At 41.8% G+C, this 23761-nt stretch overlaps 2 protein-coding genes across 3 annotated transcripts in view; one reads left to right on the forward strand and one right to left on the reverse strand.

The window, feature by feature from the left end:
• Nucleotides 1–207: 207 nt before the first annotated feature.
• On the reverse strand, nucleotides 208–6215 carry PCNA (proliferating cell nuclear antigen). The gene is made up of 6 exons (XM_060123941.1): nucleotides 5785–6215; nucleotides 4839–4936; nucleotides 4606–4673; nucleotides 3059–3253; nucleotides 1590–1713; nucleotides 208–1502 (listed from the first exon to the last, which is right to left on the reverse strand). The coding sequence occupies exons 1-6, from the start codon at nucleotides 6003–6005 to the stop codon at nucleotides 1423–1425; spliced, it is 786 nt and encodes a 261-aa protein (XP_059979924.1). The 5' UTR covers nucleotides 6006–6215; the 3' UTR covers nucleotides 208–1422.
• Nucleotides 6216–14071: 7856 nt separating this feature from the next.
• Nucleotides 14072–23761, forward strand: part of CDS2 (CDP-diacylglycerol synthase 2) — a 67943-nt gene continuing 58253 nt past the window's right edge. The window contains exon 1 of one of the 2 annotated variants that reach the window (XM_060125283.1): nucleotides 14072–14341. In XM_060125283.1, coding sequence (XP_059981266.1) covers nucleotides 14285–14341 — 57 coding nt within the window. In that variant the 5' untranslated portion in view covers nucleotides 14072–14284. The remainder of the gene's footprint in view (nucleotides 14342–23761) is intronic. The other variant, XM_060125282.1, reaches the window with a different exon arrangement.

A 23761-nucleotide genomic window follows, 5' to 3' on the forward strand; every position in this document is an offset into this window, starting at 1 on the left:
GAAGCTCCCTGAAGGCCGGGGCTGTCAGGTCTCCCTATGCCCAGGGAAGGCTGCCTTCCCGGGCCGCGCCGCAGTCTCTGCCGCCCTGTACCCCACCCGCAACTCTCAAGTAGCCCCACATTCTTGCGCTTCAGTTTCCCCGCTCCTCGTCTTCAGGCCTTACCCCGGCAAGAGGTCTGGCCACAAGGGACATTTTGCAACACGTGAAACTTTTTAAAATGTCGAGCTTTATTAAGTATAATTTACATATGATAAAGTACAATTGGATTAGTTTTGACAGATACATATAGTCTTGGAGCCATCATCACAATGTAGATAAAATATTTTCATCACTCCAGAAATTTCCATCAGGCCCTTTTGCAGCCAATATTCTTCCCCAACCCCAGGCACACATAAAGGTAATGAATAGTTACCTACTGGATACAGTGAGTTCTACCGTCACTGCAAGTATGACAGAAATCTGTCATTTAATCCACCAAACACAAAATACACCGGAAAAAGAGGACTACAATAAAGGAATTCTCAATATGCAGCATGCCAACTTGTGACCTTGTAGCACAATTACTGCTGGGCCTTTTTCACTTTCTTGGTTGAATCCAACATCCATGGAATTAAGCCACCTTCATCCTTTAAGGGAATAAGTCCCCACAAAAGGCTACTTACGCTAGAGAAATTATTTTTGCATAAACATACTCCTTGGGACCTATCAGATCTACTAAAACTTCCAAGACTCCTGTACAAGTCTCCCTAGGCTAATGAAACACTGCCCTGTAACAATGCTAGTCTTATAAAGCTGACAGAACTTTGGGTACATTAAGCTTCTGTAAATGCAAGCAAAAATGACAAAATATTATATATTTGTTCTACTCTCCCCTTTTCATTTCTTGAGCTCAAGTCAGAATACCAAGTTTGGCAAATAAATCCCCCAAAATACTTTGTCACCTGCTGTATCTGGAATACTTTTTATCACTGTATCTAATGTCATATCAACCTGCTCTAGACTGAAACAATAAGCTCATTTACATGAGCTGCTTGAATTGTGAATTCTCTAGGATACTCGCAACCATCGTGGTCCAAATGAAGGCACTGTCCTGTGATGTTTGAAATTCAAATGACTTTTATTTAAATTGAAAACAATACTTAAAACTGCATTTAGAGTCAAAACCCTTTTGTTTATAAAAATTATAAGGAGTATTCCTAGGTAAGGCAAAGTTGTTACTCAGTTAACAAGACCAGATTTGACTTTGGACTTTACTTTTTGAACAAACTGTAGAGAATGGAGAAAAGAAAAAGTTATTTACAGAAAACAATATCTACATATGTACTCAGAGGTACAAAGACAAAACAGACTTAAGTATGTGCTAGCATCTCAGAAGCAGTTCTCAAAGAGCTTAGTTTTATTTCCTTGAATTTTAAGAATGTCTAAGATCCTTCTTCATCCTCGATCTTGGGAGCCAAATAGTACTTTAAATGTCCCATATCAGCAATTTTATACTCTACGACTGAAAGAAAACAGGAATATAATTAATTACTGAGAAGTACCACATACACTACCTACAAAACAAGATTCAACAAGTTTATTATCTTACCAAGGGGTACATCTGCAGACATACTGAGTGTTACTGTAGGAGAGAGTGGAGTGGCTTTTGTAAAGAAGTTCAGGTACCTCAGTGCAAAAGTTAGCTGAACTGGTTCATTCATGTCTATGGTAACCTTAGGGAGAAAACAAAAAGATTCATCATACTGAAAAACATCAAGAAAGCTGCAACTCATTCATTTCTAATATACATTGACAAATGACTTAGTTTCTTCAACAAATAAAATTGTAATAGAGGGAAAACGAAATTGAAGAGAGAACCAATGGACTAAAAGAAATTTAAGGAGCGTATCTCAATGAACTGTAATGTACGGACCTTATTAAAATCTTGATTCAAACAAACTGAAATAACCAAGGAAGTAGGAACACTGAAAAATTCCTTAATATAATTTTCTTAGATGTCATAAAATGTTTACACTACAAATAAATTAAAATATTTATGAATGAATTTTTTCTTTTTTTAAAAATTTCTAGCTGCACGGCTTTAGGGATGTTAGTTCCCTGATGAGGGATCGAACCCACACCCTTGTCAGTGAAAGTGCGGAGTCCTAACCACTGGACCGCCAGAAAATTCCCTATGGGTTAAGTAACATTTGAGAGAAGAACAAAAATCAAGATTGGCAGGAGAGTGAAATGTAATTTAGGAGAAAAGAATCAGCCCCTGGAGTTTTGTTACTAATATATATTTGTTACTAATATATGTATTTTTAAACTGTTTATTTAAAAGTTAATATAAGGATTACACAACAGCTAGATTTTACCCCCAACTAGATCCTACTGGGTTGCTCAATTATTTGGTAAAAACATAGTAAGTACCTCCAGAAAGCTAAAGCTAGCCTCCCAAGCCTATCCTTAAGAGTATGTGTGGGTTTGATACACAAACCCATTGTTCTACAGTTTATAAAGGTTGCACTAAATTTGCATTCCCTTCTCACAAATTTAAGTTAGATGGCATCTATAAGATCACTTGCAGATTTCAAAAGTTTCAATTCTCACATATTAGTTACTTGGAAATGCAAATTCTGTCTGTTTTTCTTTAGAGCTTTCTTTAATTTTAGCAATTACCTTGCTAAAGACTGAATGTTTGTGGCCCCCCCCACCCCAATTCACGTTAAAGCCAAATTCACAATATGGTGGTATTGGAGGTGGGGCCTTTGGGAGGTGCTTAGTGTTAGGAAGGCAGAGTCCTCATGAATGGGATTAATGCCCTTATAAAAGAGACCCCAGAGAACTCCCTTTCCCTTTCCACCAGGTAAGAAGGCTGCTGTCTGTGAACCAAGAAGCAGGCCCTCGTCAGACAACAAATCTGCCAGCTTCCGAGTCTCCAAAACTGTGAATAATAAACTTCCGTTGTTTAGAAGCCACTCAGTCTATGGTATTTTGTTATAGAAGCCTTAGCAGACTAAGATATAACCTAATATTCTTCTTCAAGGTATTTTGTTTAACTTAAAAACTACTTACAGCCTCCTCTTCTTTATCAACATTACTCGTTTGTGACAACTTAATATTTCCATTTCCAAGTTCTCCACTTGCAGAAAATTTCACTCCATCTTTTGCACAGGAAATTACAACAGCATCTCCAATATGACTGAGATCTCGGCATATACGTGCAAATTCACCAGAAGGCATCTTTACTACACAGCTGTACTCTTGTTCCTGTAAAACAAAGAATTTTTTTTTTTTTTTTTTTGCAGTACGCGGGCCTCTCACTGCTGTGGCCCCTCCCGCTGCGGAGCACAGGCTCCAGATGTGCAGGCTCAGCGGCTGTGGCTCACAGGCCCAGCCGCTCCGCGGCATGCGGGATCCTCCCGGACCGGGGCACGAACCCACGTCCCCTGCATCGGCAGGCAGACTCTAAACCACTGCGCCACCAGGGAAGCCCCAAAACAGAGAAATTTAAATGTCATGGAAATAAAAGATTTGGCACCCTCACTTTCTGAAGACTCAGCATCTAAACAAGAACTCAGAATTCAAGATTTTCTGATTACTTTGAAATATCACTCATTGTGTAATTTCTTAACACTCTAACCACTCAAAAAATAAATGCAGCTATAAAACAAGTATGCTGTAAGAATAACCATACTAAGAAAACAAATTAGAGCTTAAACTTTTAACAGTAAATGCACTATCCCGGGAACAAGAGCCTCCACCTAATCACCCTACAGTAGGGCTAAATCAAGAGGCCATTAGGGTATGGCATACAGTGATGATGGCGCAAACAGGTCTGCTTTCCAAAACAAGAGAATATGATGTTAGGCATTTTAAACATCCGAACACCTCCTCTCACTTTTGATGTTGATAAACCTAACCATAATGAATTTCTGCTAAAATGGCTTTAAGATCTTCTCTCAATAAAAATCAAGCACTCGGGTTTCTCTGGTGGCACAGTGGTTAAGATCTGCCTGCCAATGCAGGGGACACAGGTTCAAGCCCTGGTCCGGGAAGATCCCACATGCCGTGGAGCAACTAAGCCCGTGCACCACAACTACTGAGCCTGCACTCTAGAGCCCATGAGCCACAACTACTGAACCCGAGTACCACAACTACTGAAGCCTGCACACCTAGAGCCCATGCTCCACAAGAGAAGCCGCCTCAATGAGAAGCCTGCGCACCGCAATGAAGAGTAGCGCCCCCCTCCCCAGCTAGAGAAAAGCCCACATGCAGCAATGAAGACCCAACACAGCCAAAAATAAATTAAAAAAATAAAGATCTACAAAAAAAACAAAAAAAAATCAAGCACTCTAGGAATAATAAATTAAAAAAAGATGCAGAGGTTAATGTAAATATTCACTCGGCAGAAATAAATTCAAACCAATGAGCCACTGTAGAACTCCATAACTTAATAAAATGACAAATATGTCAGTCTTAAACACCCCACTCTGGAACATGCATGAGCAGATATACAGAAAAAGTTCTGTTAGGAAATAGGCTTTAAATTATTATATTAATATATCTTATGTAACTTTCAAGACTGTACAGTATGCTCAATCAGAAACTTTGATACTCACTGGAATTCCAAGTTGTTCAACATCTAAATCCATTAACTTCATTTCATAGTCTGAAACCTTTTCTTGATCTACCAAAAGAAACCAAATGTTGAAGAAGAACATGTAAGTTTACAGATGTCAGGTATATTTTACAGCCATCACAAACATTATCTTAAATTTCTCTCAGCCTTGGGAAATACTGACACTACATTTTAATTTCTTCTAGCATAAGTCAGTAGAAGGGTGCGACTTACTTGGAGCTTCAAATACAAGTGCCAAGGTGTCCGCATTATCTTCAGCCCTTAGTGTAATGATGTCTTCATTGCCAGCACATTTCAGTATTTTGGACATGCTAGAACACAGAAGAACAAAGCGTTTAAAATCAACAAATTAAAACCAGGAGGTACCACTTTTAACCATTAGACCATCTGCCGAATTGGTGAGTTAGGATGTGTAAGCCGGTCCAGCCATTTGGAATGCAATCTGGTAGTATTTATACTTAAACTAAACAGCCCCCCCCCACCAAGAGCAATTTCACTTCTGGATATAAATAAAACAGCAGTATTTTATGAACTGCAAATCCCTTTGGTGGGTGAAGTTAATTATTGGGACAACGATCTTTAAAAACGATTAATAAACCAGTTAAAACACACTGTATGTAGTAGGGGTAAATATTTCTCACAAGCTTTAAGATTTAAACATGTGTATGTACTAGACAGGTAGTGGTCAAAAGTTGAAAGCATTGCTCTGGGATAAATTTTCCTCAAACCGGGATCTTGGGGTGCTCAGCGCAACTCTGTAGTAAAAGAAATACTCTTGTCGCTCGTTAGGGCGAATGAACTAGGACACATTATAAAGCAGTTAAAGTCAATCAGGACCAAGGTTTCTCATCCAAGGCCGCCTGCCCTTAATGACCAAAGAGCTCTGCAACAGTCTTTTCCTGGCACCGCAAAGAAGTCCGTCATTTTCCCGCCACCACCCGCTTTGTGACTTTGGCGCGGAAAGAGCCGGTTCGCGCTGCAGCTAGCGCGGGCTTTCCGAACCGCGCGTTTCGCTTGGGTCCCGCCCCACTAGTGCCGCAGGCCAATGAGAAGGCGCAGATGGCCCACTCCAGCCAATGAGGGCCCGGCCCGGAGGCGCTCCCGCCAAGAGCCAGAGGAGGTGGATCAGGGCCCGGCTATCCGCTGCTTAGGGGCTCACCTGGTGAGGTTCACGCCCATGGCCAAGTTGCGGTCGCAGCGGTACGTGTCGAAGCCCTCGGAGCGCAGGGTGAGCTGCACCAAAGAGACATGGGACGAGTCCATGCTCTGCAGGTTCACGCCGCTCGAGCTGATGTCCCAGCAGGCCTCGTTGATGAGGTCCTTAAGCGCCTCAAGCACCTTCTTCAAGATGGAGCCCTGGACCAGGCGCGCCTCGAACATGGTGGCGGAGTCGCAACGACACGGCTGCTGGCGGAAGAAAGGAGGAAGGTATAGCCGGCTTAGGCTTCAGAAGATGAGAGCGAGCGACGGAAATAACCCACGAACGGTTGAGACGGAGGAAGCCCACAACCAACCCGCCGCGCCTGCAGCAGTTTAATACTGCCGCGTCTGCGAGCGCGCGCTACGACCCCGCGCCCCTCGCGGAGACGTCACCACGCTGCCCCGCCTGCTGCCTGGGCGGAGAGACTACAGAGCCAATCGTGTACCCGCTCCGCACGAAGTCCGCCCCACCCCTAACATCTATTGGAGGGTGAGGACTGGGGACGGGGCGTGAGCGCTGCGCCTTCTGAGGGCCGGCTGATAGGCGACCGGCGGGAATCCCCGCCTTTTTGTCACGTTCCGGAACCGGACGTTAGAAAAGTCCGGCCGACTGTGAAGGTCAGGCCTATAGTGGGGGTGGGGGGGGTCGTTGAACTGCGTCTTTGTGGTGCTTCATCTCCCTCTTGAGGGGTAGGGAATTTCCGGCCTCGAAAGTGAAACGCAAATCCAGCCTGCTAGGAGAAAGAGCCACCTTGTAGCCTAAAGAGTTGTCTTGACCACCAGCTCTTAAACCTCCTCCGCCACATACACACCAAACTCGTATCATTTACCGTATGCAACTTTCTAAGCTTTTTTATTTTCTCTACAAATATACTTTTTTTAAAAAAACAAATGACTTTATACCGTAGACCCTTTTGCAAAGTACTTAATAAAGCATGTGTAATTTTATGCCAGGTACATGTTTTCTATATCAGCACCTCTTAAAAAGATGGCATAATATCCTACGTATGTAACTAACTTAAAAAGTGCTTGTAATTTGGGCAACTCCTTGAAGTATTGCTGGATCGAAGAGCATACACATTAAAATTTTGATTGTTACTAAATTGACTTCTAAAAGATTGCAATTTACATTTCAGCCAAAACTACGAGCATGCTCATTTCGCCTAATTTTTCTTTCTATAGATATTAGCAATCTCGTTTTTAAATCTGTGCTCATATGGAAATTTCAGTTTGTGTATTAAAAGATTGGCGCAAGTTGGATATCGTTCATATAGTTCTTGACCACTGTCTTATTGATTAAAAGGAGCACTTCATATATTAATAATCTTATTATTATAAATATCCCTCCTTTGTTTCTTTTTTGCTTTGTTTACAGCATTTCTCTTTAGTTGCTTCTAATATTTGTATTAGAAGAATCTGTAGAATTCTTTAGTTTTTCTACCGTGTATCTTGGTGTGGATTTAGTTTTATTTTTCCTGTTCAGGAAATTTTGTATTCCTCAATCAGAAGATTCATGTATTTCATCAAGTCTAGAATATTGTCAACCATTATGGCTTCAAAAATTGCCTTTCTCTACTCTATTCTCTCCCTCTAGAACTTTCTTTTTTTTTTTAATTTTATTTTTTTGCAGTACGCGGGCCTCTCACCGTTGTGGCCTCTCCCTTTGCGGAGCACAGGCTCCGGACACGCAGGCCCAGCAGCCATGGCTCACGGGCCTAGCCGCTCCGCGGCATGTGGGATCTTCCTGGATCCGGGCACGAACCCGTGTTTCCTACATCGGTAGGCGGACTCTCAACCACTGCGCTACCAGGGAAGCCCCTCCCTCTAGCGCTTTTATTAGGTGTATCTATGCACTGAATTTAAGGTACCTTCAATTGTAAGATGCCCCATTTTATGTAGCACAAGAAAATAAAATGTCAAACTATCATATGATTTATCATTTAGAATGTCTATTTTGTAATTATCAAAAGAACTTTTAGACTTTTAAAAACATTTGTATCATATATCATTCATGTGCGTAATATGTACACACTATATATATATTGGTTAAAGCACTTGTAATATATCTTCACATTCAGTTTCTCACTCAGTTACTGATACTGCTGTTTTTCCATATATCATACTCTGTCGTCAAGGGTGTGGATGATGCAGCATTCTTAAGAGTGCTTCTCTATTGTCTCTGGAATTTCTTCCAAGTCTCTGCCACCCATTCGTAAATTTTGATACTAGCACTTCCTTTATGTATAATCAACTATCCTTTTGCATACATCTTTATATCAAAACACAATGGTTTCATCTATTTGTAGGTATTTTCCTTTCCAGGTCCTTTTATTTATTTTAAAAAATATTTATTTATTTATTCATTTATTTATGGCTGCGTTGGGTCTTCGTTGCCGCTCACGGGCTTTCTCTAGTTGTGGTGAGCTGGACTACTCTTCATTGCGGTGCTCAGGCTTCTCATTGCAGTGGCTTCTCTTGTTGCAGAGCATGGGCTCTAGGCATGCGGGCTTCAGTAGTTGTGACGCACAGGCTCAGTAGTTGTGGCACACGGGCTTAGCTGCTCTGCAGCATGTGGGATCATCCCAGACCAGGGGTCGAACCCATGTCCCCTGCATTGGCAGGCAGATTCTTAACCACTGCACCACCAGGGAAATCCCTCCAGGTCCTTTTAGTGTCTCAGTTCCTTTGCAAAATGTGGAATGTATTCATTCCTCCAGTGAGAAACATTTGCTTCACTAATAACGAATGTATACTCTACTACTCTGTTTCTGTGCTTTCTGCTTACATAATAACATTTTGGTTTAATGCCAAATCGAAGTGTTGATTTGAAGGTATTTTAAATGGCAATTAAACTCCACCCATGACTTAAGAATGGCTATGACCTGTGGTCAGGGAAGGCCTTCTGCGGAGGTAGCAGGTTACCAGAGAAACTAGCTGTTTGGAGAGTGGGAGAAAGTATTCTAGGCTGAAAGAATAACATGTTTTAAAAGGACAGCATGCTTAGAAAGTGTTCAGATAGTAGTTTGTTTTAAAATTCAAAGCTTTTTTTATAAGTATTTTTCCCCAGTTTTATTGAGATGTAATTGACATACAATAGGACTCAAAGACTGATGTGTCCGGAACACACTGAACAATGGGGAGAGTGGTGCAAGGTGAGGTTGCAAAGAGAGTCAGGGCTGAGATCTTATAGCCCTTTACAAACCCTCTATAAGTGAAAAGGAAAGTTATCAAAGGGTCTTTGGCATGAGACAATTTCTGTTTTGTTTTTTTAAAAATTAATTAATTAATTTATTTATGGCTGTGTTGGGTCTTTGTTGCTGCTCACGGACTTTCTCTAGTTGCGGAGAGTGGGGGCTACTCTTCATTGCCGTGCGTGGGCTGCTCATCACAGTGGTTTCTCTTGTTGCGGAGCACGGGCTCTAGGCGAGCAGACTTCAGTAGTAGTGGCATGCAGGCTCAGTAGTTGTGGCACGCGGGCTTAGTTGCTCCGCGGCATGTGAGATCTTCCCCCGCCAGGGATCGAACCCGTGTCCCCTGCATTGGCAGGTGGATTCTTAACCACTGCACCACCAGGGAAGTCCCCAATTTCGGTTTTAAGAGGATTACTCTAACAACTAGTAAAGGTGCTATTTCAATCAGTGAGAAAAAGAATGAATTAAATTATGACCAAACAATTCGTTAAACTTCTAGGAAAAAGTAAAGCTATAGACTCTTCCTAATAACTGTTTACTGAAATAATTTCCAGATAGATTAAATAATTAAAATTCAAATAAATGTAAACCCAATAAGAAATGGAAAAATATTTTGGTAAATATTTAAGAGATCTTGCTGTGGGCTTCTAAACATAAAAGGAAAAAAAACCCATAAAACATAGGAATGACTACATAAGTTTTAAAACTTCAGTGTGCCTAAAAACTTGTGTTGGTTAATATACTTTGTTTCCACAACAGAGAACCCAATTCAAACTGAATAAAAGGGCACTTTATGTATCTAAACAAAATCCAGAGGTCCCTGGCTTCTAGTGCCTAAGGTCCAGTCTTAGTAAATGTATGAAAAATGGTTAGCATATTAATAAGCAAAGAAACATAAATTGAAGGGAGATAAAATTTTAATCTACCAAATTAATAAAAATTGTGTTAACACCCATTTCTTAGGAAGGATATAAGGAAGTGAGTACTTTCATGACTTGAAGATGAGAGTATAAATTGGTATAATTTTTCCAGTGGGAATTTGGAAATATGTATGAAAATCCTTGGAATTTTTTATTTAGTCTTTGACACAGAAATTCAATCTATAGGATTTTTTTTTCCCAAAGAAGTAATCAGAGTTACTTACCACGATGAGGCATGTTTAAGAATGTTTCTTATAGAATTATTAACAATTCCCCTGAAATTGGAAATAATCTTGAGGTCTAACAATATGGTCTTTGTTAGGTAAATTATGGTAAATCTGTAAGATGGAATACTATAAAGCTTTTCAAGTACCATTCTCGGGCTTCCCTGGTGGCGCAGTGGTTGAGACTCCGCCTGCTGATGCAGGGGACACGGGTGCCCCGGTCCGGGAAGATCCCACATGCCATGGAGCGGCTAGACCCGTTAGCGATGGGCGCTGAGCCTGCGCGTCCGGAGCCTGTGCTCCACAACGGGAGAGGCCAGAACAGTGAGAGGCCCGCGTACCGCAAAAAAAAAAAAAAAAAAAAGTACCGTTCTCAAAGGGCATTTGATGTTAAAACGTCGAGTTATGAAACAGTATAAACAATAGTATCCCAACTTTCTAAAATTATTATATCTGAGTGTAAGTGCACAGAAAATAGAATAAAAAGGCAATAATATGGATGTTAACAGTAATTATCTATGGCTGATGCTACCACAAATGATCTTAATATTTTTCGTTATGCTTTTCTGCATTTCCCACAATTTCTTCATCAAACATGTATTGTTGGTCTGAAAATGTTAATGCATGCTGGGAGAGAAAAATGCTGTGAACTATTTAATATAATTTCTGGCAAATTTCTTTACAAGGTGATATCACATATTAAACTGAGTCTCATTCCTGGCTGCACATTAGACTCATCTGGAGAGCTTAACAAAATGAAAGAAACAAGCCTATTTCCTCTAGGTTCCATCTCTAGAGATTCTTATTTAGTTGGTCTAGGATGGGCCATCCATTGGCATTTTTAGAAGCTCCCCAGGTAATTCTAATAAATAATTAGGACTGAAAAGTACTGTTTCAGCATGTGTGATCAATTGATGAATATTTATGCTTAAAGCCACCTGCACCTCCATATAGACTGTTGGTTTTAAAAAGTAAGACCTATGCTTTGTCAGAGAGAAGACTGAAATTATAGTTTAAATGGACTGTGTAATAATCTAATAGGTCTACAAGTTTGTGGGAATGCAGGATTTGTATTTTTGAAACTTTAAGATGTTATACAGTTCTGCCTAGCCCATTCTCAATTCCATTTTGCATGTCATCTCATTAAACTGAATAAGAAGTTTTAGCTTTCTGAGAACACTTGTCAAGATAAGATCTAGAAAGGCAATATGAAGGACGAGAAAAAGAGCAGATCAAGTCTGTTTTTGTTTATGGACAATTTTTTTAAAAATGTATTGTTTAAATAATTCATTTATTGACAGTTCTTCCCCTCTAAGAGAGGAAAAACACTATTCGGGGAACTGAAGAATTTTCTTGTCACTTGTACCAATGCAGTTTTCAAATTATCAAGAAGGTGGGAGGTGTTTTTATTATAGAATGATAATAATTATAGCAATACCTGCCCACTTATGCTGAGCTTGCAGTCAGCCTGCACACTCTGGGGGACTAAAAATCTCATGCTAGTTACCTATACTAATCCTATACATATACTAAGTATATGTATAGGAGTGCAATAGAAGGAGTACAATGAAAAGAATCACCATATACAAGATATGTCACAAGCCTGGAAGAAGTGACCCTAGAGGAAAGAGCTATTATGAAGTATTCTATTATTATGAGGTATTTCTATTGAAGGGCAAAATCAGGGGTAGAGGAGGAGGTGTAACGTAATGTAAAAGAACAAAATTCTTCTTTGGGCTGGAGGTGAGGGAAATTTTTTACTTTTAATTTCTTCCTACAGTTGAGGGAGAGGCTCTAAAGCTTGCCTAAATACCTGTTAACATGACTTCCAGAGGTCTGAATATCTGATCCCTGTTTACCACAGTACCGACTTCAGAATTGTACCTGGTCTGAGCTCCATTAGCTTGGGAGGGCTGAGTATGACAGATAAGAAGTTTGTTCGGGCCAAACTGTAGGGAGTTATCTACCCTAGTAATTATACTGTGCGTTCTGAAACTCTGATCTACGTGCACTGGTTCTCCAGTTAGGCTGTGTTTCAAAGCAAACAGCTGAGGTTCCAAGAGGACTGATGTGATGCTTACTCGGATGTGACCTTTCACAAATATGTTCCATAAAGGTGAGAATCTGGTTACTAACACTTCCACCTGTCTTAAAGGTGTTGACATCCTTCTAGATCCTTTAGATAATAAACCTTGCTTAATTTACCCAAGAAGTGTCTGGTCTTTATTTCAAGAAGTGATCACTGACATTAGTCAAAATGGTGGTCACACAGTCTCCAACAGATTAAAAGAGTTTTAAAATTACCATCAGCATGTTATTTACTTTTTAAAAATAAGTTATTTTTTACTTTTAAAAAATATTTATTTATTTATTTTGGCTGTGCCGGGTCTTAGTTGCGGCACGCGGGATCTTCATTGTAGCATGCAGGCTCATAGTTGCAGCGTGTGGACTTCTTAGTTGCGGCATGCATGCGGGATCTAGTTCCCCACCAGGGATGGAACCCAGGTCCCCTGCATTGGGAGCTGGAGTCTTAACCACTGGACCACCAGGGAAGTCCCATGTTATTTACTTTTATAAATAAGATTAAAACAAAAGACAAATACAACAAAAGAGCACAGCTTTCTCTAAATAAATTATGGCCTGAAGGGGGTGGTCTGTTTCTCTAAAAAAAACAAGTATTTGTGCGTTAATAGGGAACAAAGCATACCCTGAGTTCAATGTTCCTCTATACCTATTTTATTGTCACTTTGAAGGAGTGTTATAGGCACTTGGGAATATACTTTTATAGAAATCAAGAAAATATAACACCCTTTTCAGAATTCCCACTACTTTCCCCAAACCTTACAGTTCAGGTCAAAATTGCTAACACAAAATTGCAGCTCCTATGTGTGCAAATTTCTCTCCTTGTTAAATTACAATATGCTTAAGGGAAGGGGCCCTGTCTTATACTTGTTTTACATCACTTAAAGGCAGTGAACAGGAACTGTTGAAGGCAATGCTGAGCAACACAGGTATTAACAATGAATTTAGGAAGGCCAGGAGTATGTTAAAGAGTGCGTTGGTAACAGATCTGTGTTCGTATTCTTAGTGGGCACTTTCTAGCCGTGAGACCTTGGTTAAATCATTTTCTTTCAGGAGAAACTTTAAATCTATTAAATAGGTACTTGGGATGCGTCAGGTACATAGGAGATTGGGCTGTGAACAAAGCAGGCAGCATTCCTGTCCAAAAATGTCCTTCAATAGTCCAGAAGAGAGAAAAGAAAGCTGAATAACCGTGGAAGACCCTAGCTGTAAAATAAAAATCATATACATTTCCAAGCATTGTACAGATTAAATGAGATGCATTAAAGAGACTACATAGTTCAGTGCCCAGCACATAATTAACGCTCACTAAATAGAAGATAACTTGGCAAAGCAACGCAGACTTAAGTTTGGCTTTCACTTCCTTATCACGTAATCTCCTCCTTTTACACAGGTGCGTTCCCCAGGCCTTTCCGCTCAGGGCCTAACAAGCGTCTACTTATCAGTGAGAGGGAAGAGCCCTGGCTATTGAAGACAAAAAGCCGAAGGCAGCAAGCACTAGGCCGGCTGGAGGCTCGGGGCTGCAGCCCATGGCCCCCAGCAACCTGTTATCTCTAAGACCACGGGCTCCAGTTCCCGAGCTCCCATCGAGTAGTCCCCCTCAGAAAAGCACGCCCTTTCCAGCCCTCTTAGGCTGCTATTCAATGCACGCCTCTCCGATCCTCTCCGCTTGCCCCGCCCCCGCCCCCGCCCCCGCCCCGCCTCCCTGACGGATTCGCGCCATTGGTGTAGTTCCGGGGCTGTGATGGCAGCGGTGCGCGTGCGCGCTTGTTCGGGGCCCTCCCGAGAAAAGGAGTTGGTGGGGCTGGGCTGGAGGAGGTTGGTCGCGCTCTGCCCGGGTGAAAGGGCGGTGGCTGCACCGGGCGGGGCCCAGTTTCAGGGCTGGCGGCCGGGCTGCGGTGGCGTCGGGAGCCGCTGCGAAGCTGCGCGCTGCTTAGGCGACGGGGGGCTGGCCGAGCAGAGTCCGCGCGCGCCCGCGCTGAGCTGCCGGCCTCGGCGGCTGCGCCACTCGGCCGCAGCGACGAAGCGCTGGTGTTTCCAGCATGACGGAGCTAAGGCAGAGGATGGCCCGCGAGCCGGACGCACCGCCCGAGGAAAAGGTAGCGGCAGCATCGGTTGGGCGCGGCCGGGGCAGCGGAGTCCCCCGGAGGTCCGTGCGGGGCGCGCGCAGAGGGGTCGTCTTGCCATCTTCTGCGCGGCCGTCGGCGGCCCCGGGCCTGGTCTGCGGGAAGGGTCCTCGGGTGCTGGGCCCCGCGGAGCTCGCGGCAGGGTTCAGCAGGTCGGGGTCCCGGGGACATGGCTCTGGGGTCCAGTTGGGGGTGGTATCTCCGGGGCCCAGGAAGGAGAGCGCGGGGGTTGCGCACGTCCGCAGCCCTCGCAGGGCTGGTTGCGGGGTCCTACGCCAATCCACTTCCCCGAGGCCTTCCTGGGTGTGAAGACGTCGAGACCCCGGAAAGACTCCTCAGAGCGTGACTTAGCCTCTCTGAACTTCTTTAAAATGTTATTTGGGGGCTGGAGGTGTAACAAGACAAGGCCATGTGATTTGCCTGTTAGGAGATTTAAACTCCTTCTCGAAAGTTAAATCTGTTGGCTTTAAGCAGAGAAGTCTCTTAATTCATGTAGTCAGCAGGTGTTGGAAGGTATATTCCCCAAAGATGGGCTTGTTTACTGCTTCAGATGTGGGCGTTGATGGGGTAGAGGAGGAGGGTAGAACAGAGGCCATCTTGGCAGGGACGTAGCTGGTTGGGGTTGAGATATGAGGGCAGCAGACTTAATTGGTTGAAGTGAAAGGTTGTGTAAGGGAGTTGAGGAAGGTGAGGAGTCATTATGTTACTGTGGACGTTGAATGACAGCATAAACTTAGTGGTAGTATTTCGAGCCTGGAGTTAGTGGTCAGGAGCAGTGTTATTTGGTAAATTGATCTGACAGTGATGTGTAGACTGGACCGAGGGAGCATGGACCAGAATGAAACAGATTGGCTGACTCGCGGGTTGCCAACAGGTGACCTGCAGTTGTTTTCTTTGGTCCCTGTGTTGCTTTAAAAACCAGAATATTTCTCCCAGCAGTCTGAATTTATTGCCTATTTTGGATCATTGGAAGATCTGCCATCACATTCCCACCTGATTAACGTTTGGCTGGAACTGAGGAACAACTGTTCCCACCAATCCCTGTTGCTCTACACCAGGTCCACAGCACCCATTTATGTAGCTTTCCATTTTTGGTAACTGGAGGAAAGGAACATTAGGGAGATATCAGGAAGGAGGAAGGCACAAGATTAGGTGTCAGGGTGTCAACAGCAGTTATACTGGAAGGAATGTTTTGGGTATGGGATGTAATGGGATTTTAAACAATTTTTTTGGTTATGACAGTGGATCACCCAAGGAGAACTCTCCATACTGATTTTTACAATATGTTTTGGAGAAAATTTAGGGCTTGGGTGCAAGTTTAGGAGTCGCTTACAGAGACAAGGTACTTTGAAGTTTCTACTCTTCCCATTAAATACCCTAGCTGGGCCTGGAAGAGTTCTGTTGCCCACTGCATATGCCTGTTGGGGGAGTTTACAGATATTTGGAGGCTGTGTAGCCCTGTTTAAGGGTGAGAAATCAGACTTGATGTTAATGGGACTTTGTTGTTTTAGAAGGTGTGAGAAGAGGTAGAAAAAATGAAGGCATTATACCTAATGGGCTGTACTTTTGAAAAGCTATTTGTAATAATTAGACTTACTCAGTGGTAAAAACAAGCAAAGCCACATACCCAAAAACCATGAGATTATGAGGTGAAACAGTTTCTACCCTCCCCACCTAACTACTTGGATCCATCTCCCAGACAAAAGTGCCAGTTGATTCTTTTTTTTTTTTTACTTCTTTATTAGAGTATAGTTGCTTTACAATGGTGTGTTAGTTTCTGCTTTATAACAAAGTGAATCAGTTATACATATACATATGTTCCCATATCTCTTCCCTCTTGCGTCTCCCTCCCTCCCACCCTCCCTATCCCACCCCTCCAGGCGGTCACAAAGCACCAAGTTGATCTCCCTGTGCTACGCGGCTGCTTCCCACTAGCTATCTACCTTACATTTGGTAGTGTATATATATCCATGCCTCTCTTTCGCTTTGTCACAGCTTACCCTTCCCCCTCCCCATATCCTCAAGTCCATTCTCTAATAGGTCTGTGTCTTTATTCCTGTCTTACCCCTAGGTTCTTCATGACATTTTTTCCCCTTAAATTCCATATATATGTGTTAGCATACGGTATTTGTCTTTCTCTTTCTGACTTACTTCACTCTGCATGACAGACTCTAGGTCTATCCACCTCATTACAAATAGCTCAATTCCGTTTCTTTTTATGGCTGAGTAATATTCCATTGTATATATGTGCCACATCTTCTTTATCCGTTCATCTGATGATGGCACTTAGGTTGTTTCCATCTTCGGGCTATTGTAAATAGAGCTGCAATGAACGTTTTGGTACATGACTCTTTTTGAATTATGGTTTTCTCAGGGTATATGCCCAGTAGTGGGATTGCTGGGTCGTATGGTAGTTCTATTTGTAGGTTTTTAAGGAACCTCCATACTGTTCTCCATAGTGGCTGTACCAATTCACATTCCCACCAGCAGTGCAAGAGTGTTCCCTTTTCTCCACACTCTCTCCAGCATTTATTGTTTCTAGATTTTTTGATGATGGCCATTCTGACTGCTATGAGATGATATCTCATTGTAGTTTTGATTTGCATTTCTCTAATGACTAATGATGTTGAGCATTCTTTCATGTGTTTGTTGGCAGTCTGTATATCTTCTTTGGAGAAATGTCTATTTAGGTCTTCTGGCCATTTTTGGATTGGGTTGTTTGTTTTTTTGTTATTGAGCTGCATGAGCTGCTTATAAATTTAGGAGATTAATCCTTTGTCAGTTGCTTCATTCGCAAATATTTTCTCCCATTCTGAGGGTTGTCTTTTGGTCTTGTTTATGGTCTCCTTTGCTGTGCAAAAGCTTTGAAGTTTCATTAGGTCCCATTTGTTTATTTTTGGTTTTATTTCTATTTCTCTGGGAGGTGGGTCAAAAAGGATCTTGCTGTGATTTATGTCATAGAGTGTCCTGCCTATGTTTTCCGCTAAGAGTTTGATAGTTTCTGGCCTTACATTTAGGTCTTTAATCCATTTTGAGCTTATTTTTGTGTATGGTGTTAGGGAGTGATCTAATCTCATAATTTTACATGACCTATCCAGTTTTCCCAGCACCACTTATTGAAGAGGCTGTACATTCCTGCCTCCTTTATAAAAGATAAGGTGACCATATGTGCATGGGTTTATCTCTGGGCTTTCTATCCTGTTCCATTGATCTATTTTTCTGTTTTTGTGCCATACTGTCTTGATTACTGTAGCTTTGTAGTATAGTCTGAGGTCAGGGAGCCTGATTCCTCCAGATCCTTTTTTCGTTCTCAAGATTGCTTTGGTTATTCGGGGTCTTTTGTGTTTCCATACAAATTGTGAAATTTTTTGTTGTAGTTCTCTGAAAAATGCCATTGGTAGTTTGATAGGGATTGCATTGAATCTGTAGATTGCTTTGGGTAGTAGAGTCATTTTCACAATGTTGATTCTTCCAATCCAAGAACATGGTATATCTCTCCATCTATTTGTATCATCTTTAATTTCTTTCATCAGTGTCTTATAATTTTCTGCATACAGGTCTTTTGACTCCTTAGGTAGGTTTTTTCCTAGATATTTTATTCTTTTTGTTGCAATGGTAAATGGGAGTGTTTTCCTGATTTCACTTTCAGATTTTTCATCATTAGTGTATAGGAATGCCAGAGATTTCTGTGCATTAATTTTGTATCCTGCTACTTTACCAAATTCATTGATTAGCTCTAGTAGTTTTCTGGTAGCATCTTAAGGATTCTCTATGTATAGTATCATGTCATCTGCAAAGAGTGACAGCTTTACTTCTTCTTTTCCGATTTGGATTCCTTTTATTTCCTTTTATTCTGTGATTGCTGTGGCTAAAACTTCCAAAACTATGTTGAATAAGAGTGGTGAGAGTGGGCAACCTTGTCTTCTTCCTGATCTTAGTGGAAATGCTTTTAGTTTTTCACCATTGAGGATGATGTTGGCTGTGGGTTTGTCGTATATGGCCTTTATTATGTTGAGGAAAGTTCCCTCTATGCCTACTTTATGCAGGGCTTTTCTCATAAATGGGTGTTGAATTTTGTCGAAAGCTTTCTCTGCATCTGTTGAGGTGATCATATGGTTTTTCTCCTTCAATTTGTTAATATGGTGTATCACATTAATTGTTTTCCGTATATTGAAGAATCCTTGCATTCCTGGAATAAACCCCACTTGATCATGGTGTATGATCCTTTTAATGTGCTGTTGGATTCTGTTTGCTAGTATTTTGTTGAGGATTTTTGCATCTATGTTCATCAGTGATATAGGCCTGTAGTTTTCTTTCTTTGTGACATCCTTGTCTGGTTTTGGTATCAAGGTGATGGTGGCCTCGTAGAATGAGTTTGGGAGTGTTCCTCCCTCTGCTATATTTTGGAAGAGTTTGAGAAGGATAGGTGTTAGCTCTTCTCTAAATGTTTGATAGAATTTGCCTGTGTAGCCATCTGGTCTTGGGTGGTTGATTCTTAAGTACTTTCCCATCCGTTGTTGTAGGTAGGGAGGATATGAGGAACTATCCAGCTAAAGTTACCTTAATTTTTTACAACTGCACTTAAACTGCTTCTATGATGACAGAATGCCTGGGGCTTAGAGGTTCACTAAGTGCTTGTTGCTCTGCTCCACAAACACAGCACCTACTTGCCTTCTGTTAAAAGCCTAATGTAGTCCATTAGCCCAGAACAAGACAGTTGCTCCATTGCTCAATATTTCTGATTATCATGCATGGGATTTCAAACTTCCATGATTCTGGCTTTGCTGATATTCTTAGGTTAAAATTTAAGAAAATTAGAAATAATAAAACAAGGATATCTTTTTAGGGAAATAAATGGTGAAATGGGAACTTTCTTATTTTATAGTAGAAGAATTCAGAAAACAGTATTAGGTCAATTCATTAAAAGAACTGGAACAAATTTGAAAGATTTAAAAAAATGTTTCAGTTGCTTAACTGTTGTGGCAAAGTGTCTTACAAATAAGCAGACAAAATAATCTGGGGAATGTGTTTATTATAAAAGTCAGAAGGTATTTTGTTACATTTAGCATCCTAGAATGGAATTGTCAAAGCCAGTTGCTAATAAAGGAAACGTTTTCCTCTGGGAACCGTGCTTATAATTTTAAATTCCAAAAGCACAGCGTTGTTGCCAAACTAAGAAACTTGGAATTTAAGCTTTGAAAGTGGTCTTCCTGCCACCGATCCATGTTTTTCCAGTGGTGCTTAGGAAAGACAAGAATGAAATGTGGGCCAAAAGATTGCCATCATAAAATTTATGATTGGGTTGGCATTTCAGGAGACTTTGAATGCATCTAGGAAACTTTTGAAATGACTCTCCTAACTAATTTCACAGTACAAATAATCACCCTTTAAGCTGTTTGAAAAAAATGTGCATCACTATTTCTGATTTGTGCACTCTGCTGTCTTTCCTGGGATCCACACAGGTGAAGTGTATTGAATTCGTTAGTTTTGCAGAGAGCTTGCTGAGTAATTCTGTTGCACACAGCTTCTTAACCTGCTCCCTGTGCTGTGACAGCCTTCCCAGCCTTCCTGACTGGTGCTAGAGGCTGCTGGGGGTGACAGAGCACAGCCTTTCACTTACAGACTGCCTCTGGTTTGGAAAAGAGACTCCTGACTGTTAATTTTGCCAGGCTCTCCTTGGAAGAATACTGATTTGTTCCTGGGGTTGGGCTGAGTTCCTGCCTTCCATGCCTTGCCACGCAGTGGTTGCTTGGTTGGGGCAGTGATGTGGTGCCAACCAGGGCAGACCTGGTCCCCATTAGGCAGCTTGCCCTGCCAGTCCATGATCTTTGTTCTTGTGCTGTTTGCCTCATCAGTGGGGATGGCATAGGGCCCACTCAGTTGAGTGACCTTTTAAAGAAAGTTAAACTTTATGTTATCTTGACTAGACAGTGCGTGCGTGGTTCAGAATTTGAAAGGTGCAGAGCGTACACTGTGAACGTCTCCTTGATGCCTCCCTGGTTCTCCTCCCCAGCAGCAGCACACCCCTGCCAGGGTGCTCACAAGCATCTGCTGCTGGTGTGAAAGGACCTGAACTGTCCTTTGGATTTGTTGCCCTTTGGCAGCAGCTCTTTTATATTAGAGTCACCACAGGGCCAGCCTGGGGCTTCTCTGTGAAGACTTTGCTGCGTTTTTGAAAGAGCTCTTGAGACCTGGGATTTACTGGCAACATTCTCTGCCCTTGCGTGAGATTTTGAGAGGATATCTGTCACTGACCTGGATCCCTCAGTGGACGACTCTCAGAGCCTTGTCCCCACAGTCTGTGTCCTGCTAGTCCTGTGGTTTCGGTGATCTGCAGGAAATTCCTAGGTATACGTCCCTCAGTCAACGCAAACTTAGTTTGTCTCAAATTTGACTTTTCTCGTTTTAGACGTTGACCTTCCTCCTCCCGTCTGCTCTGCTCCAGCTTGAAATCCGTTAGTCCCTGTGTCTCTGCTCCCTCATCCAGTCCAGCTCACAGGTTCTCATCAGATAACACCTGGATTCCTTATCTGTTGCTTTGGCGTATTTCAGATAGTTCAGGACTTGATGCCTGAACTGTTATAAATCCTTCTAATTGAGCTCCCTCCCTTCAGGATTTGTTCTCAGCCCCTTCTAGTCCACCTGACCTTTCTTTGTACAATTCTGAAACTTCCCTATGAGTTACAGAAGGGAAAAAAATTTTTAGCCCCTGTTTCAGATCTCTTAAATTTGGTCCTTTATGGCCTTGTTTCTTAACCAGCCCCTTTTCCTGCTTGGAGCCTCTGTGACATGGATCTTGGCTCTTGCTATTTCCAACCGTAGGAAATGTGCTCATTTTCTGTCACCCCTCTTTCCACCTCTACCTATTTAAGTCCTATTTTCTCAAAGTCCATTTTAGATCTTCCCCATTTCAATACTTCATCAGGCATGTATGTATTGTAGAAATCACAGGAATGTGTGCAAATGAGAATGAAATCCACCTACAATCCCATCATTCAGAGAAACAACCATTGTTCAAATGCATATCCCTCCTGTGCAGATTGCTACGTGGCTGTAATGCTACCATGCATGGTCTGATAGCTTGCCTTTTTTTCTTTATTAATTGAAATATAGTTGATTTACAATGTTCTGTTAGTTTCAGGTATACAGCAAAGTGATTCATAAATCTATACTGTTTTTTTTAAATTAATTTTTATTATTTGGGTGCGTTGGGTCTTTGTTGCTGCATGTGGGCTTTCTCTAGTTGTGATGAGCGGGGGCTACTCTTTGTTGCGGTGCGTGGGCTTCCAATTGCGGTGGCTTCTCGTTGCGGAGCATGGGCTCTAGGTACACGGGCTTCAGTAGCTGTAGCGCACAGGCTCAGTAGTTGTGGTTTGTGGGCTCTAGAGTGCAGGCTCAGTAGTTGTGGCACACGGGCTTAGTTGCTCCGCGGCATGTGGTATCTTCCCGGACCAGGGCTCGAACCCGTGTCACCTGCATTGGCAGGCGGATTCTTAGCCACTGCGCCACCAGGGAAGTCCCTATGGATTTTTTACATTCCTTTCCATTATAGGTTATTAGAAAATGTGAAATAGAGTTCCCTGTGCTATACAGTAGGTCCTTGTTGTTTATTTTATATATGGTAGTGTGTATCTGTTAATCCCAAACTCCTAATTTATCCCTCCTCTCCTCCCTTCCCCTTTGGTAACCATAAGTTTGTTTTCTGTATCTGTGAGTCAGTTTCTGCTTTGTAAATAAGTTCATTAATATTATTTATATTATTTTTTTAGATTCCACATATAAGTGATATATGATATTTGTCTTTCTTTTTCTGACTTATTTCACTTAGTATGATAATCTCTCGGTCCATCCACGTTGCTGAAAATGGCATTATTTCATTCTTTTTTATGGCTGATTAATATTCCATTGTATATACGTAACACATCTTCTTTATCCATTCATCTGCCAACGGACATTTAGGTTGCTTCCACGTCTTGGCTATTGTAAAGCTGCAGTGAACATTGGGGTGCATGCGTCTTTTTGAGTTAGAGTTTTTGTCTTTTCCAGATAAAGCCCAGGAGTGGGATTGCTGGATAATATGGTAACTCTGTTTTTAGTTTTTTAAGGAACCTCTATACTGTTCTCCATAGTGGCTGCACCAGTTTACATTCCCACCAACAGTGTAGGAAGGTTCCCTTTTCTCCATACCCTCTCCAGCATTTATTATTTTTAGACTTTTTGATGATCGCCATTCTGAATGGTGTGTCATTGTAGTTTTGATTTGCATTTCTCTAATAATTAGCAATGTTGAGCATCTTTTCATGTGCCTGTTGGCCATCTGTATGTGTTTTTTGGAGAAATGTCTATTTAGGTCTTCTGCCCATTTTTTGATTGGGTTTTTTTTTTGATATTGAGCTGTTTGTATATTTTGGAAATGAAGCCCTTGTCAGTTGCATGGTTTGCAAATATTTTCTCTCATTCTGTAGGTTGTTTTTTCATTTTGTTTATGGGTTCCTTTGCTGTGCAAAAGCTTATACCTTTGACTAAGTTCCATTTGTTTATTTTTGCATTTATTTCTTGCCTTGAGAGACTGATCGAAGAAAGTATTGCTGGGACTTATGTCAGAATTTTTGCCTTTGGTCTCTATCAAATTACCCATGACATTTTTTTTTTGAATTTTATTTTATTTATTTATTTTACAGCAGGTTCTTATTATCTATTTTATTTTTTATTTTTTATTATTTTGCGGTACACGGGCCTCCTCTCACTGTTGTGGCCTCTCCCGTTGCAGAGCACAGGCTCCAGACGCACAGGCTCAGTGGCCATGGCTCACGGGCCTAGCGGCTCCGCGGCATGTGGAATCTTCCCAGACCGGGCACGAACCTGTGTCTCCTGCATCGGCAGGCGGACTCTCAACCACTGCGCCACCAGGGAAGCCCTAGTTATCTATTTTATACATATTAGTGTATACATGTCAATCAAAGTCATCACACCACCCCCACACACGCCCCCCCCGGCACTTCCCCCCTTGGTGTCCATACGTTTGTTCTCTACATCTGTGTCTCTATTCCTGCCCTGCAAACCGGTTCATCTGTACCATTTTTCAAGGTTCCACGTATATGCATTAATATACGATATTTGTTTTTCTCTTTCTGACTTACTTTGTATGACAGTCTCTAGATCCATCCACATCTCTACAAATGACCCAGTTTCATTCCTTTTTATGGCTGAGTAATATTCCATTGTATGTACGTACCACATCTTTATCCATTTGTCTGTCGATGGTATTGCTTCCATGACCTGGCTATTGTAAATACTGCTGCAGTGAACATTGGGGTGCATGTGTCTTTTTGAATTATGGTGTTCTCTGGGTATATGCCCAGTAGTGGGATTGCTGGGTCATATGGTAATTCT

The sequence above is a fragment of the Lagenorhynchus albirostris genome, chromosome 15 (assembly GCF_949774975.1).
Source record: "Lagenorhynchus albirostris chromosome 15, mLagAlb1.1, whole genome shotgun sequence".
Taxonomy (NCBI): Eukaryota; Metazoa; Chordata; class Mammalia; order Artiodactyla; family Delphinidae; genus Lagenorhynchus; species Lagenorhynchus albirostris.

Bases quoted from the DNA above. Each gene is read 5' to 3' on its own strand.
- PCNA (XM_060123941.1), bottom strand. From the start codon at position 6,005: ATGTTCGAGGCGCGCCTGGTCCAGGGCTCCATCTTGAAGAAGGTGCTT. The intron at 4,937-5,784 runs GTGAGCCCCTAA...TCTGTGTTCTAG, and splicing joins ATGGGCGTGAACCTCACCAG to CATGTCCAAAATACTGAAAT. The intron at 1,503-1,589 runs GTAAGATAATAA...GTTTTCTTTCAG, and splicing joins GTCTGCAGATGTACCCCTTG to TCGTAGAGTATAAAATTGCT.